General features: G+C 38.9%; 1 protein-coding gene and 1 non-coding gene across 4 annotated transcripts in view; one reads left to right on the top strand and one right to left on the bottom strand.

The window, feature by feature from the left end:
- CLIC5 (chloride intracellular channel 5) overlaps positions 1–16,439 on the top strand; it is a 73,632-nt gene that overhangs the window by 40,609 nt on the left and 16,584 nt on the right. For all 3 annotated transcript variants that reach the window (XM_063317514.1, XM_063317534.1, XM_063317523.1), the window contains exons 2-4: positions 4,897–5,006; positions 5,273–5,398; positions 6,607–6,713. In XM_063317514.1, coding sequence (XP_063173584.1) covers positions 4,897–5,006; positions 5,273–5,398; positions 6,607–6,713 — 343 coding nt within the window. The remainder of the gene's footprint in view (positions 1–4,896; positions 5,007–5,272; positions 5,399–6,606; positions 6,714–16,439) is intronic.
- Positions 7,330–7,517, bottom strand: LOC134488732 (U2 spliceosomal RNA). Its single transcript, XR_010067043.1, has one exon. It is a non-coding gene; the product is annotated as a U2 spliceosomal RNA (small nuclear RNA).

Below are 16,439 nucleotides of genomic sequence, written 5' to 3'. Positions count from 1 at the left end.
CTGCCATTCTATGACCTTTGAGACCACAGCAGTGGTGAGTCCCCCCTCCCCCCAAGGTGAGAGGTTTCTTCCCTTCGGCAACTGATGCTTTCTGAGATTGGAAAATTCCAACCTTGGAAAGTTATGAAAGGAGATGTGGAGGGATAGGATGAGAGGTGCTTTGGATCCAAACCTTGTGCAGCCTCCTGCCACATCCCCAAATAAGGCAGAAATGTAGACAGCATGAAAGCTGCCCTAAATTAATCTCTCTTTTCCTGCAAGGGGATCTATATTTTAGGAGAGAGTAGAGAAATGCAAACATTTCTCTATCCTCATTTCCATCCCTTTGGTCTGCAGCTGACAGAGAATTGGATATATCGGCATGCTTTGACCTTGGCATGAGCCTGTGGCTGCCAATACCAAGGAACATTTCATAGTTGACACACAGTCACCCTTACTTGCAGTCTGCATTTGCTTTGGATGAAGCCTCAGTTAGGAACCAAAGTGGACACATCAAAGATGTTCTGCTCTCTTCCAATATGTCTTCTATCAAAGCTTTGGAATCGTTTCAGAGCTTCAAAGGGTGCTTTTTCAATTCTTTTCTTGTCCACTCAACATATTTCTGAACTGCCACCCAACTCTCCATAGAAAGAAAATATCAAGTGGGGAGCAAGGAAAGAGGAGAAGAACATGGTCAGGTGACCAGCAACTGTAGCATCCAGCCAGATAACTCAGTTCAGTTCAAATTTATTTATGGTCACAGGCCAAAATTCTGTTTAAAGCATCAAACAGCAAAACATACAATAAAACTAAAGTGTTTAAAAGGTAAAATGTGTAATTAATTGCCTTATAACATAGAAAGCTATCAGGTCTTACTTACACCCAAAGTTTCTTTGTAGTGATCATGATTGAACAATATATTTTGCTACCTCTTTCGAGTTTTCAAAGGATTTATCAGCTAATAGGGACAATGTATTCTGTTTCCTAGAATAACTAGAGCAGTTTACAAGGGGTGGGACTTATTCTGAGGGCCCTGTATGGACAGCTCAGCAAATGGGTGATAACTGATTCAAGCACACCTTCTATGCAGGGACAGATGTGGTCTTCATCTCCCTTCTAGAACCTTGATGATAAAGCATGGAGCCTCGTGAAAGTAAATGCTCTATGTTGAGGAACAGCAAAGATGTCATAAACATTCTTAGGAATGGAGAAAAAAAACAGTATTACAGTGGTAATAAATTCTGCTTCTGTTGTTCTGTAAGTCTCCATCTAGGACATGTTGTTCAAACCTCTTCTACAACCCTCAGAACCCAGTGTTCTCAAGGACTGAGCTGAGAATCCACAATAAGGCAAATCTATGATTTTTTTTCCATGAGAAATCAAGCTCGTCAACAAAGATTACCTAGTTTAAGAATCTCTCCCCACCCCCCACACAAATAATTTTAGCCAGTATTTCAGAACTTAACTTTACTAAGGCTCTGCAATGTGCTTTTGAGAAGGTTGGTAAAATGGTATGTCTGAAGGAGTGTTCCTAGCTGAGTTGACTCTTCTAGGAGCAGAAACTTTGAAAGAGTTGTGGCAGTGATAGCAGTTTGGTAACTTTGTGTAATCAGCTTCAATTCCTTCCTAAGACCGTGTATTCTAATATTCATTCTTCCTGTTGTTTCTAAAGTTCTTGTATAAAAATTAGCTAAGTCATTTTCCTTCATCCTTCTGACCCTAGTTGCATTTGATTTAAATTTGGGGTTAAATTTGTCTAGGGCAGTACTTCTGATAATAATACTGTACTAATATAGTTCCTGCCTGCCGGTGCCTGTGTACTTTTTGTGTATGTTGAACACACAGAGACACATAGCGTTACTGTGGTCACAAGCAATACCTTAGTGCTTGCTTTCCAGATTCAGTGAAAGTGTACACATTCCATTATAGATAAAGCAGCAGCCTGGCACCTTTAGAAAATCAATTTTAAAAAATCTCATTTGTCTAAAATCGGCCAGGCAGGCTTCTCTCTTCAGTATGCTTCAGCAGGCTTCAGTGTCTTCAGATGCCATTCATTTCTGCCAAAATGAGTTTAAAACAAATAGCTATTTCTATAGAAAAGCCTACCCCTATTTGAAATGTTCTGATTTCATTCCTCAAGAAAAGGCATGCAGGAAAGCAAATTTTATCCAAATCTGGAAAAGTTCAAAAAATACAAATTTATTACTATGATCAAAGATCAGCATAAGTCCCCCCCCCTCCATGTTCTTTGATTTCTGTCAGTAATCCTAAATTTTCTTATATAAAGTTATCTTCAGCAAGTTAAAAATTCCTCATTAGTTTTGAACTTGAGATGTCTGACGAAACAAAGAGAAGCCAGCAAGATAACCTTCATTTTTAAATAACAATCCTGTGTTTGATCCTTTGCATGCATGACTCTGCAGGGTAGCTTTAAGTCATCATGAAAGAAAGCAAAAGAGGACAATCCACATTAATGTGGCTCTTCTGCTTGATCGTTGATTTCACTGGGGTTCAAGAGGGCCAAGGCTGTTACAAAACAATAGGTATCTGATACTGAATTTCAAAAAAAATCTCAGTGGGGCTCCCTGGGAGAGGATAACCTGGAGATATTGTATTCTGGTCAACTCTTTGTTTAATATCTTCCATACAAACTATGAACAAGCTTTCTTTTTGTCCCACTCCGATGTTTTACCCTCAGTGATCTTGGAAGGAAAATACAGTAACATCTCTGATTCCAAACACATCTGTCCACCTAATGCTAAAGGAATTGTCTGCAGGAAGTTTTTTTTTTTTGACATCGATACATGATACCTTTTTCTTTTTCGTTAAAATTCAGGGTAATTTTTTTTTGTTAAAATTCAGTGCATATTACCAGATCAGTATGTAGGTTGATTGATTGATTGATTGATTGATTGATTATGTGCCATCAAGTCCGTGTCAACTCTTAGAGACCACATAGATGGTCTATGGCAACCTGTCCCTAACTTGGTCCTTCAGGTCTTCCAGTGGTGCACCCATTGCCAATGTGACTAAGTCCATCCGCCTTGTTGCTGCTTGTCCTCTTCTCTTTTCTGCCACATTTCCCAGCGTTAGAGTCTTTTCCAGGGAGTTAGGTCTTCACATAATGTGTCCAAAGTAGGATAATTTGAGCTTGGTCCAATTAGATGAAAAAAACTTTATGTTCCATAAGTGTCTTATTTTACAGTTGTTTTCCTGTTCTTGAGCCCATGCTCAGCTGTTTTCGTGGACAAAACTGATCTCTAATTTTCTTGCTTTTAATATTTGATAATAAAACCACATATTTTCTTTGAAAGGAGAAAAAATATACATAAAAGATGCTTTTAATAATTTTGTTTTGAACATCCAATTCTACCTCCAACTTAGACTTATCAGTACAAAATCATATCAGGAAACAAGACAGGGCTAGCCTGTTCATGAGAACTGTTTCAGACAAAGGGAATGCATATTCAGCTAGCCAACTGCCATGGAGAAAATTTACATTAGAGAGGGAGGGAGAAGAGCAGTAAACCAAAAGGAGACTGATGATGCTTGGAGAAAGGAGAAAGAATGCAGCATGTGGGGGAAGGGCAGGAAGCCAAAAGCACTAACAAAATAGTGAACTAGCAAAATGGTGAATAGGAGGAACAGGTTCCTAAGAGCACTGCAAATTCAAAGGGCAGAAAGAGAGGCATGATCTCAGGTCATGAGAGAGCTTGAATCAGGCAGGAGTAAGGATACGGAAGTGTAAGTAAAAACAGGCGGGTCTTCCTAACAACAGTTTCACCATACCACAACAATGCCCCATATACAATGATTTATTTGTCCCAGTGAATCATCTAGTGTGCAATCTAATATTTGCATGTACTTCTCCTTTTTCCCTCAGGAACCTTCTCCTTTGTACAATCATTCAGATATCCAGACACATCACTCTTCTTTTTCCTGGAGGAGGGAGGTTTTTTGTGTGACCTTTTAAGGGACTGTTTTCTCCACCTTTCCAAATGTGTCCATACTTTGGCCCATCTCTACAATATGGCTGTGGCCTTCAAGAGACTTACTTAGCTCAAGCGTTCATTCAAGCATTCTCTCTCCTCACCCCACCTCGCATTCGGAGACCACTTTTGAACAGCTGATGGCGTTCCCAAGCCTTCTGTTTACTTTCCATGGGCTCGGTTGCTCTTTTGATCAGCGCTCTTTCCCTGTCACTCCTATTTAGTCAGATTTTAAAACTTCTGTTTACAATCCATGCAAGGTTCAGACACCAGCTGTCAAAGGATTTTCATTTGTTGACATTAAACAAATCAATAAATTGTTCATTGCATGGGGGGAGGGGGAGACAAAGGACAAGCACGTTCTTTCCCTGTCTCCTAGGGGGAGGGGACAAAGTGTTTTTTATTTGCTATTCCTGGGGTCCCATATGCCAAATGAAATGGAAAAAGGACCTGCGAACAGACAGCAAGGGAACGATTGGTCAGCTTGGAAGGAGCAACAATTAACTGATCAACATAGACATCTAACATCTTCGCATTTGTGTAGGAATTTTTTAAATGAATGTTCTCTTTCTCTCTTCTCCTAAAAAGCCTAATTTTCCCTATTTTTTTTTTCTTTTGCCTGAATTTGACTTGAAGCCTAATGTTATATCTGCTTAATAGCTGTTTATGGAATCTGATCCAGTCTCTCCAAGTCTTGAGAATGCTCGCTACCAGCTTATAATACATTGGCTGGCAATGATGTGTAATAATACCTCTGTACTAGTGGGAGTTTTGTTTGGGAAAAAAAAACCCAGAATGGAATTAATCAACAGCATCCATTTAGTTGTCTTAAAGGAATCCAGTGTTTGCTTTTATTTTTAAGCCAGGCTTTTTTTCTCTTAAAGTAATTAATTGTTTAATTCTCATCTCAATTTCCTATTATTTCCAGGCTGGCGTAGATGGAGAAAGCATTGGGAACTGTCCATTCTCACAGCGACTTTTCATGATACTTTGGCTCAAAGGGGTTGTATTCAATGTAACCACAGTTGACCTGAAAAGGTAAATGTTATCAATTAAAGTAATTTTATAAGTTTTTGGCATTCTTGGCAAGGATCTTTATGTAATAACTTGAAATTAATTTATTTGGAATCTTGATTTTCTCATGATGATAAGAAAATCTTACTTTTTTTAATTATATGGGGCTTATTAAGATATGCTACCCAGAAAAAGATAAAGAACTGAACCATTACAAAAGGGAAATAATATGACCAGTAACAGCATATGTGATTAAAGATCTCTTAATGTATGTTTATTGGTTTCCACAGAAAGCCAGCTGATTTACATAATTTAGCTCCTGGGACCCACCCACCATTCCTGACTTTTAACGGAGAAGTCAAGACAGATGTCAACAAGATTGAGGAATTTTTGGAGGAAACCCTTTCACCTCCAAAGTAATATACATTATCTTTGTTTTTGGAATATTTTATTAGAGTTAGGATAAGATTGCCAGGCACCATATCGAAGTAAATGATGAATGTACTAGTACTTTTGTTTAAAATTTGCCTTTCCCATAGCTTGTCAATAGGTTACAATTCTAAATCTACATCTCCTTTCCCCCCTCTCCATCCTATGAACTCATATTTATCTGAGTTTAAGTTGATGGCCAGAAACCCTAGCTATGAGGTCTCCTATTTTTAAAAATCTTCATCTGAAGTATCTTGTTTCAAATTAAGCCACAGTGACTGGGCCTCCAATTGGGATATAATCTCAGTTTCTATCATCCAGATAGACTACATAATTAGTTCACCTTTCCAGTAGCTGAATGTCATCGTTCAAGCATATTAGAGCCATCATATGTAAGCATGAATATTTATGTAATGCTGAGTTGTGGGATACTTCTTTCCCCAATATATAACATGACATCACTCACCACCATTTTTATTGCATGGTCTGTAGGGTAGATGCATTTGATTTCAGGAGTTACAAGTTGCAAAGTTCTATTCAATAGTCTTTGGTGGCAGCTGGGGGCAAATGCTTGAAATGTGATGAATCTCTTAAGATTCTGATCCTCAGCCCACAGGGAACTTTTTAAGTATTACAATGCACTTTTCAGCATTCTATTTCTATACAGACCTTTAATCACGCATCTCTTTAAGAGCACACATACTGGGAGCCCCACTCTGCTCTCTCTGTTGTTACACTGAAAAGGACTATTATAGCTTGGATTGATTTTCTCCAGAGGGAATTAAGCAACAGGCTGCATTTACAATGAAATGAAGCTGTTTACTGCCAAACTCCTCCATATCAATTGAGGATATATGGCTTGTTCTGATGTAAAATTACAGTTCTTTGGTTCCTTTGACTTTAAGCATTGGTGCAATTAACCTTGTCATAAAACCATGGCAGTGTGACTTGAAACTGGTTGGCTTCCTGTGGCACCAATCATTTTCAGCGGGGTCCTGTAAGGCTGACATGCTGAGATAAGAGGCAGTTTTAAAATAATAATTGATCTACAGAAATGTTGCTTCATGTTCAAACAGCACTTGCCAGGAACAGAATGGGTCTTTTAGTCGTGTGTCTTTTTGTGCATGTATTTGTGGAGTCTTGTTTTTACTTTCCTAGGAATATTATTTTAAAAACCATCTTTCTCTTTTTGCAGATATCCTAAGCTTGCAGCCAAGCATCGTGAATCCAATACTGCAGGCATAGATATATTCTCCAAATTCTCTGCATTTATAAAAAACACAAAGCAGCAGGACAATAACAGTAAGTTGTGGGAGGAGAACTCACTGCCACTGCGTCATCTGCAGTTCTCGATACTGTTTTTCTTCTGATTATTAGCAGTTGGCATTCTCGTAGTTCTCCATGTCAAATGTATGCATCCTGCCCCCCTCACCCTGCTCCCCAATCCTCAGCCTTCTCAGTGTGAATGCTGCAACCTGTTTGTACTCCCTCACTTTTTGGCAGTTCCCTATTCATATGAAAATGGTCAACTGAATGGACATTTTTAGTTGGCTCATGTATCCATAGCATATGTTATAGATAAGAGAGGAAATATTATTTTCATTTGTCAAATTGTAGTGGGCAGTTGCAGATCATCATTTTAGTTTTGTTCATTTCTCATGCTGCTTTCTTACAGTAATTTGGATGTAGGTTTTGAGAAATGGGAGTAGTTGCTGATGATAAAATTCCTTTCGCTGAGTCAATGAATGTAGGTTTTGATTGCTAGATTTCTAAGCTGCAGGGACTTTTCTTCCAAGTGCCAGCTGTAGGGTTGTGACAGAATAATACTGACCGCTCAGCTAACCAGACCTTTGGGTGAACCTTGTTTAAAAAGGATTATTAACTGTTGTGGGGGGCTCTTAAACTGTCCTGATGGGGCAGAGTGCTGCAGAGAATGGAGGATGCCAATGACTTCCTCTTTTACACAGGTTGAAGGAAGGAATTTGTCAGCTTCAAAAAATCTAAAAATCCATTTGATATGTGGTCCTCAAATAGAGGACATAACAGATATTAAACTGATAAGAAGAGAACTTACACTTGATCTTAGCCGAAAGGCCGAGAAGCAATGGAATTTGTCAGTTTCATGTTCTGAATTATTTGATGTTTTATTTATAATTTTTGTTTACCCTTTTTCATGAAGAAATTGTGCTTGTTGGCAAATTCTCAACACATTCCAAGCATCCCTATTCTCAGATGGTAGAAGAAGGAACATAATTCTGTTCAAATGGGAATAATACGAATGTGGTGGTGATTCCATGTTAGAGTTCATGATAGCAAGGGGTGAAAACTGGGTGTATACAGACACTCACTTTGGAAATCAGTTTGATACAGCCCAGAGGACTAAGAGACAGGATCCCAAGGTAGACACTGATAAGGAGAAATGGGAGTGGGGAGTAGTTGCTGATGATAAAATTCCTTTTGCTCACTTGAGGTCTACAGGAATTTATGTAATAGTTTCCTGGATTTTCAGTCCTTTCTCTCTTTTGTTTGATTAGCTTTGCTGCCTTGAAATATACAAGTTGAAAGGTCTGGAGCAGCCTGGCTAGGACTGTAAACCCAGAAGCAAACACATATCAAAGTTCCACAACTTTTAAGGATCTTGAAAGTGAAGGAATTGATTCCAGATTTTCAAGTTGTGGCAAACTGTGTTTAAAGAAAGTGTGCATATTTATTATTTCAAGCCAGTTCAATTACAGCCAACTTGATTCTGTCTACCCCCAACATCACCCAAATCATTTTAATAACAGGTTTTCCTAAGGCATGATCTTCACCACATACCATCATATACTATGCTTTGACATTCTCTGTATAGTCCTAGTGCTGTGGTTGACATAACTAGAATTTTTTTTTCATTTCTGGTCCAAGAACAAAGAATTCTGAGAAGATACAAATGGGAGGATACTTGAAATCAGTTTCTTAGAATCTTCTCTTAGAATGTCAGCTCTTTGATTTCTTTTTCTTCTATTTTTATCCCACCTTTTTATATATAACTCAAAGGGGTGAACATACCTAATGTTTTCCCCATCACCACAACTCTGTGAGGTGTGTTGGGCTGAGAGGGAGGGACTGCCCAAAGTCACCTAGCCAGCTTTCATGACTAAGAGAAGCCTAGAACTGACAGTCTCCTGGTTTCTAGGCCAGCACCTTAACACTACATCAAACTTGCTCTCAGTATGATAGACCTAAGGGCTATCTACTACAGACTAATAGTGGTTTAATGATTCTCCTTCTATCCAGCTGGGAACCAGAGAATTATTGTTCTATAAGGAGGAGAAGGGATGTGTAGCAGAATTTTGAGAAACTCCAAATAAAATAAAGTAAAATGGAATAAAAATATCAGGATGGTTAAGGGGAAAACATAAAACCAGGCACACATGCAGAGAAAATTCTTCCATTTCTCAGTAATAAGCCAGTTTTTCTACTGTGTATGTTATGAATGTTGAGCGACATTGAGGTCAGTTTCAATCAGCCCACAACTGAGCCCTTGAAGGAACAAGGCCTGGCATTTCACTTGCAAGCCCAGTGACAAATGGGAATGAAGGAGAGGGGCTGCTGGACTAACAGGATCAGCTGGAACCCATCTTGGTGCACGGCCCACATAGCTTTTACTCTTTTCACAATAAAATTCACCATTTTATATGCTTGATTTGATTCTGCTGCTACAGTTAGCAGACCGAAGTCGGTAATCTTGGTGTAGCAGATAAATGTAGCCTTTTAGAACACTACTAGATAGACTGAACAGCTACAAGTTATTTGTACTTATCAGGTATATTTTAAATACTGTTTATTTGCTGCTAAGAAGGAAGGTATATAGTAACAAGCTGTTTCCAGTTGACTAATCCTTTTTAATGCCGTACTTACCTTGGCTTGGAGAACTAGCCCTTTGATTTCATTGGAGACTGTTTTTCAATTTGCTTCTGAAATTACCTTAAAGGGTGCCCAGTGTGGGTGGCCGCATTCATTAAGGTATTTCACTGAGCTATTTTCACTGCAAACTGAACTGGTCGACCACCTGCATGATTTCATTCAGTGGAATTTCCAGCTGTCTGACCAGAGGAATCTTCACGTCTGGCCTGGATTCAGATCAAGGGCCCCAAAATAAAAGAACATTAAATCATTAATTAACATTGGATTAAAATTTTCCTTCTCCTCATGTTGTTCTAACAAATCTTATGGCTACGTCAGAAAAGGAAGAATTGTCTGCTGCTATATAGAGCAAAGTGGGGATGTTAGCCAAAGGGTGTGGGACATGATTCCCCATGTACTTGCATGAGTTTTACTCCAGTTCAGGTCTACTGACTTGGATGCATTTGAAGGATAGTGGCCAATGAATATTTAGATTCTGCTTATGCTACAGTACTTCTTAATTAAGCAGTTGCTGGGATCACACATGGAACTATGCCATGATTGGTTTGAACTTGAATGCCACAAGATCCAGGTTCACACAACAGGTTAAGCCAAAGACAACCAATTGTGTTCTGGCTTAGTGCAATGCTTGAACCACAGTGTATGTCACAGTTATCAACTTCCTAAACCATTTATGATAACTAGAAGTTGGGTTAACAGGCCTAATTAGGGCTGTACTCTTCTGAGTTTCATGGAGTGGAGAATTCTATCAAATACAATTTTTCCTGTCACCACAACCTGAGATGAAAAGAGCTGGGCCTGGAGAAATTCTCTACTGGATCCTTGCCAGAATTTAGATTTGGCAACCTTGCAGAAGGAGTGTGTGCATAATGAATTAAGGTGGTCAGAATCTAAGCATTTTTATTTTCAGGAAAAAGGTTTGAGGTTTCAGTGTATGGATTTGATTTTCAGACCTTGCAAAATAATTCATTTTTCCAAATTGAATCACTGAAGCACAAACATGGATATCTCTTCCCCCTTTCCCCACCCAAATATTTTTCAAGACTTTTGTGTTTTATTCTCTGTTAGGTGTCTGAGCACAGCAGGACCCAGAAATGAAGGAATTATGAAGGTGAAATGTTGAGGGTCACGTGTGCATGTCCTATGCCAGGCCAGAGGGGCAAGCCACACAAAAATGGTAGCCCTCTCACCACTGATCCTATTCAGCAAGCAATAGAGGGTGCCAGAGAGTCAAAACAAGGAGGTCAATTCAAAAGAGGAGCAAAATCTGTATCTTGGTTGATGTTTTTTGTTTGGCCACATTTTTCACCTTGATGGTCAAAGCTTATAGAACTCTCTCTCTCACACACACACACACTCATGTGCAATATAATTGCTGACGTGGGACCTCCTATGGGAAAGAAACAGGGTCCTCTGATCTCTCAGCAATTTTTGATAGTGTGGGATTCTCCCGGCGCACATCTATGGGTTGGGGTTCTGTTTCCAGCGTCAGTCTCAACTCTGTCTAAGAGAGTCACTACTCTCAGAGTTACTATTCTCTAAGTAACTCTGCCTTGGCATCCTTGTGGTAAGCAGTAGGCTGCCACAAGGCACTACTTTGTTCTCAGTGTTTTTTAATATCTATTTGAAACTGCTGGGAGCAAATCTCAGGACTGGTTGGACCAGACAACATCAATATGCTGATGCAACCCAGCTTGACCTCTTTGAGGCTGTGCCTATTCTGAATCGGTATTGGGTGCAGTGATAGAATGGATGGGGCCAATAAACTGAGTTTGAATCCTGACAGGATGGAGGCCTTGTGGTTACATGGTTCTACTCTAAACAAATGAGTTTTTACTCCCCCAGAAAGAGCAGGTGCCTGGTTTGGGGATGTTCCTAAAGTCATCAACAGTCAATCCCTTCACCCAGGCCTTCCCTCTATGGATGTTACATAAATAGTTCCCCCTCCACTATCTGATCTCGTATGGTTTTAACTTTTTATTGTATTAATGGATTTCATTTATTTTATTTTGAACTACTTTTCGATTTAGGAAGGTAACAGCAACAGCAACAACATGGCAGGCTGAAACTTTCTCTGGCAAGTACCTATACACAGTGTTAAAGAAAAGAAGGCTTGAGGGGAGCATGGGTTTCCCTTCTGTGCCTGGCCTGCTTGTGACTTGAGAATGTACAAGCTTATAGGCAGGCATGGGAAAATGAACAGATTTACCCAAATCTCTCAGAGATATTACTTGCCTGGAGAAAGGCAAGTAATAATAAACTGCTCTTGTGTAGAAAGGAATTGTTTTTCATTTTTAATTCCTTTTCTTTGGTTTATGGTTATTCTTTAGCTCTTACATGGAAAAAATTATCAGGCCCTCTGGGGAGAGAATGAGAACATTGATGAAATTGATAATTGATGTAAGCTTCCATGAGCCAGAATGGTAAATTTTAAATTAAATAAATAAAATAGCCTCTGTTCCGGTAAATTAATACATAGCATCATAAATTATAAATAAATAAGAGCCTTGGCTAAATCCTTGAGCCATTAACCATAAATATGTTTAAATTTCAGCTGCCAGTTTTCAGTTTCTTTGGTGCCTTTGAAAATATTTTTATATTATTACCTGTGATGTATTCTGTATTTAATATGAATCTGAGTTATATCACTTATGTTGCTCATATTGCATTTAACCAAAAGGAAGATGACTCTGAATTTATTCCTATTCCTCATACCCCAAGGAAGAGTATGCAGAAAACAACCTATATGAATGTATGTATGTGTTATATACAACCATAATAAGCTGCGCACTGAAAGAAGCAAGGCCAGGACAAGTAATTTTTTTTTTCAATTCAGTTACTGTTTAATTATCTGCAGAAGGAGATATCCCATTTATAAAATTAACAGACCCACAAGGACCCCTCCCTCCCTCCCCACTTTTAAAAATTATGGAGGACTCCAAAAGAGCTTTTCTTTGTATGGGTTATATTTATCAATATTTACTGCATTAAAAATTAAAATGGACGCATTCACTGCTACTATCGCTTCTCATGATTGCTTGATGGGATTTCAATATTGTATTATTTTTCAACATAAGCTGGCAAATAATTTTAACTTTTGTGGACCCCTGAGAGGGTCTTGGGGGACTCCAGGGGTCCTTGGACCACACTTTGGGAAACACTGCTATAGATAATTGATCCTAAAAGCTATCCACTGCTTCAGTATCTTCACTGTTGATTTTAAGGCTGGTCCCTGTACTTGTTGTCATTAGTTTGGTCTTTCTATTTAATCATAGTCCCATTTTTTTCCACTGTGCTCCTTTTATTAGTAGAACTTGCAGATTGTTTGCATTTTCAGCTATCAGTAGCGTCATCAGCGTAGCACAAGGTTATTGTTATTTCTTCCTCTTTTAAAACTACACTCATTATTTTGCAATCCAACCTCCCTCAATATACAATCTATTCAGCATACAGGTTGAATAAATAAGAAGGGAGTATACAGCTTTGTTCCACTCCTTTGCTGACCTGGGGCCAATCTGCATAGCCATGATTGTCCAGACTGTGGTTTCTTCTTCTTTGTATAGGTTTCTTCTTATGACAGTGAAATGTCCTGGGATTCCCACTTTCCAAAGGACATTCCACAGCTTGACAGTTTGACACAACTGAAGACTTTTCTACAGTCAATGAAGCACATATTGACACCTTTTTGTTATTCTTTGGCTTTCTCAGTTATCTAGCATACATCAGCAATAAAGTCTCTTGTTCTTTGGCCTTTTCTAAAGCCAGCTTGAATATCTGGCTTTAGAAAAGGTAAAAAAAACCTTTCCATGTAAGGCTGTTATCTGTTTTAGATGGTCCTAAAATAGCATGTGAAAGTAAGAGTATTGTGTTTACACACTCTGTTAAGTCATCTTCCTTTAGTGTAGGTATGTAGACTGACCTCTTTTAATCTGTTTGCTACTGTGTTCTCCAGATTTGCTGGCGTATTTTGGTTAGAATCTTTACTGTTTCTTCTTCTGCTGCTTGTCATATTTCTGTGGATATTCCATCAATTGCTGTAGCTCTTTGACATGGTAGTGACCAGAGGGCTGACCTAACTTCATCTTCCTCTACTAGATGTTCTTGTAAATAGGTATCTTGGATGTTGACATCTGTATTGAACAAAAGTTCAGTACGTGCCTTCTATCTTCCATCTTCTTTGAATCAGTTACTATAATTGTAGTACTGCTTATTGTAACTTCTAACAGCTCCCTGAAATTCTTTGTTAGGTTCCTTCCTGAGATTTTGTCCTTCTTTGCTTCAGCTTCTCTGCTTTCTTGACAATTTACACCATTATACTGGTGTAGGCTTTCATGGCTGGCCTCAGTTTACACCATTTGTTCTGACATCCCCTTTACTTTCTTCTGTTTCTTGGTCTTTGGTAGTTCTGTTGATTACCAGGAGGCAGACACTACATGACTTTGGTTGTTGGCCGTTCCTGTCCACATTTATCCTTAACAACTTCTTTGATTTCATTTCACAGTTCCTCTAATTCCCTATTTATGATGTTCAGGACTTCAAAGTGATTCCTGATGTTCTTCTTGAAAATGATGGGTATATGCTGAAGATCATATTGTGGAAACTGATTGGCTTTGTTCTTCCACTTTAGTTGTCTTGGAATTTGCACATGAGCAGTTTGTGATCTGTTGCATAGTCAGCCTCTGGTCTTCCTTAGTAGCATGTTAAGTGCTATCTGACCTGAGGGGCCCATCATTCCGCACTACATTTTCAATCACTTTATATTGTCTATCCATGTGGTTTTCTTGGTAAAATACAGGAATGGTTTATAATTGTCTTCTGCTGTGCAGTATGAATTGGTGCCTTTGCTATTGTCACTAAAGTGATCATCTACCTCCAGCTTCTTAAATCATGCTGTCTGATATATAGTAGGTGCCTGCTTGCTTTAGCTGGGCAGCTGAGATGACCTTCATGCTTTGGGTGACACTGCTAGGAGTATATACTGTTGGCATACACTCCTGACATTCTTTCTGTTCATTCATTCCTCCCGGGAACACACACACACACACACAACACTATGGGGAAGCCTAACTGGACTTGAGGAGGATATAAAATTATTGATACAATACTGAGAAATGCTGTTTTTAAAACTGTAATTGCTGGGTCTCTGTCAGGTAGTTTGGTATATACCTGTGACTTTCTTGTATGTGTAAAAGTATGAAGAACTTATGTCTACTCTGGGGTCATAAAAATCCCTTTCAATGGTATGATACAGCATTGCTTCAATAAGTAGCACGAATCACTCTACAATGCCAAATATTCTGGGTTTCCAGCAGGGAAGATGTAGAAGCATAATATCCCCTAAAACGTCTTTTAATGGTTCTGCATCATCTTATGTAGCCTTATTCTTTGTACATTAAAAACAATATACACCCGTGAAATACAAGAGCCATTCAAACCCTGCCAGAATGACTTAAAAGCAATTCTGACTGCTGCTAGAACTCAAGGGGGCAGCATAGTCTAGGCCAAACACCTTAGGAGCGATTCCATTCTCTCTTGGTTACAGTCTAGCATGTTTAGAAAAATTCTAGTTACTTTGGATGTCTGATTTTCAAGGTATCCCCTGTTGTTCTTTGATCATTTAAATTACACTGCACACTGTGTAAACACACAGCAGCTTAATTTGGAATGCTGTAATGATCATCTTTCATTTATAAATTGCAGAGGCTTTATATTTGGGGCTTGATTTTCCTTTATTGCATTAGTACTTGGTATGTGGTGTAAAGAAAGGAAGCAGATAAAGGCACAAACTATCAAACATGGTTTCTTTAAAGAAACAGACCAACAAACCAAGATTGCTAGTGACAGTTTCTTTAGAAGGCCAAGTGTGGGCTAGAATAAATTCAAGGTTTGCCTCAGGATGCTTTAGCCTCCAGTTAGTTCTCTATTTCAAGCCCAATTTGGGCTTAGTGACAGTTCTACAGGAATCCCTTGGGGCATACCTAGCTTTTGGAAGCCCAGGCAAGTTGTTTGGCCTGGGATCACATGAAGTTGTTCAGTTGCTGAGTAATACCCCAGTGGGAAAGCTGTCCTTGTGCATATTAAAAACTCTGCAAATCCTGTGATGTGTGTATGTGTGTGTGTGAGAGAGAGGGAGGGAGGGAGAGAGAGAGAGAGAGAGAGAGAGAAAGGGAGTGCAGTTTCCTTCACCGTATATGCTTTTGCTATAAAAATGTACCTTATCTGCTTTATGCATGAATTAGCACTCTGCTAATATTACATCTATTTAGCCCTTTGTTCATGAATTCTCTCTCAGATGGTGTATATGTAGTCACTTCCCCTGAAAAGCTGGCCTTCTCAATCATTCCTTCTAATACAATTCCTTACACAGAGGATGGCAACTTTTTACCCCCAGGGGTAAATATGCACATCATATTTTTGGGAGGATCAAAGACTATAGTGCTACTGTAAAACTGGGTAGGCTGCATCCTGCAAATGAGCAGGACAGTTTCAGGAGTTTTGGGGGTTACATTGCAACTGTGTGTTTCTCTCAGAAGGGTAGATTTTTGGCATCTAAAGTCAAAAAGTGTTGGGGGTTCATTAGGCATCTGTTCCTAACTACAGTGATGCTAACATGGCAAAATGTGTATCACAAAGTCATGATGCAAGCACCACCCTTTCATGCTTGCTTCACAAGGTCACACACAAATACGTGTGTAAATAAAATAAAATAAAACAAAACAAAACAAAACAAAACATCTCCCTGCCTTTGAACATGTACTCGATGACTGAACTCCTTTCTGCCTCAAGTTGCTTCCCAACCAATATCAGAAGAACTGGCTGCTTCTGAAACTACAGAAGATGGCCATCCTGAACCTAATAGGAACCTTAAGATGCTGAGTTGGGGATAAATGTGACTTTTGACCAGCACTTTTTGCCAGAATGGTGCAAATTTAAATCTGAATATTGGTTGGTTAGTTTCAGCTTTAACAAAGATGTGGTGGTTTTGAAATCTGGTTAACTGATGAAGTGGAATTGTTCTATTTTTGAATCTTGCATTTCTTTTCCAGCTTGCTATTCCCTGCATACCAAAAAATTCTAATAGGCCTCATGCAATATCAAATGCAATGAATCTGGAAGTGATCA

Source organism: Candoia aspera, chromosome 1 (assembly GCF_035149785.1).
Source record: "Candoia aspera isolate rCanAsp1 chromosome 1, rCanAsp1.hap2, whole genome shotgun sequence".
Taxonomy (NCBI): Eukaryota; Metazoa; Chordata; class Lepidosauria; order Squamata; family Boidae; genus Candoia; species Candoia aspera.
Note: the sequence above shows the minus strand (reverse complement) of the source record. Positions and strands in the feature narration are given on the sequence as shown.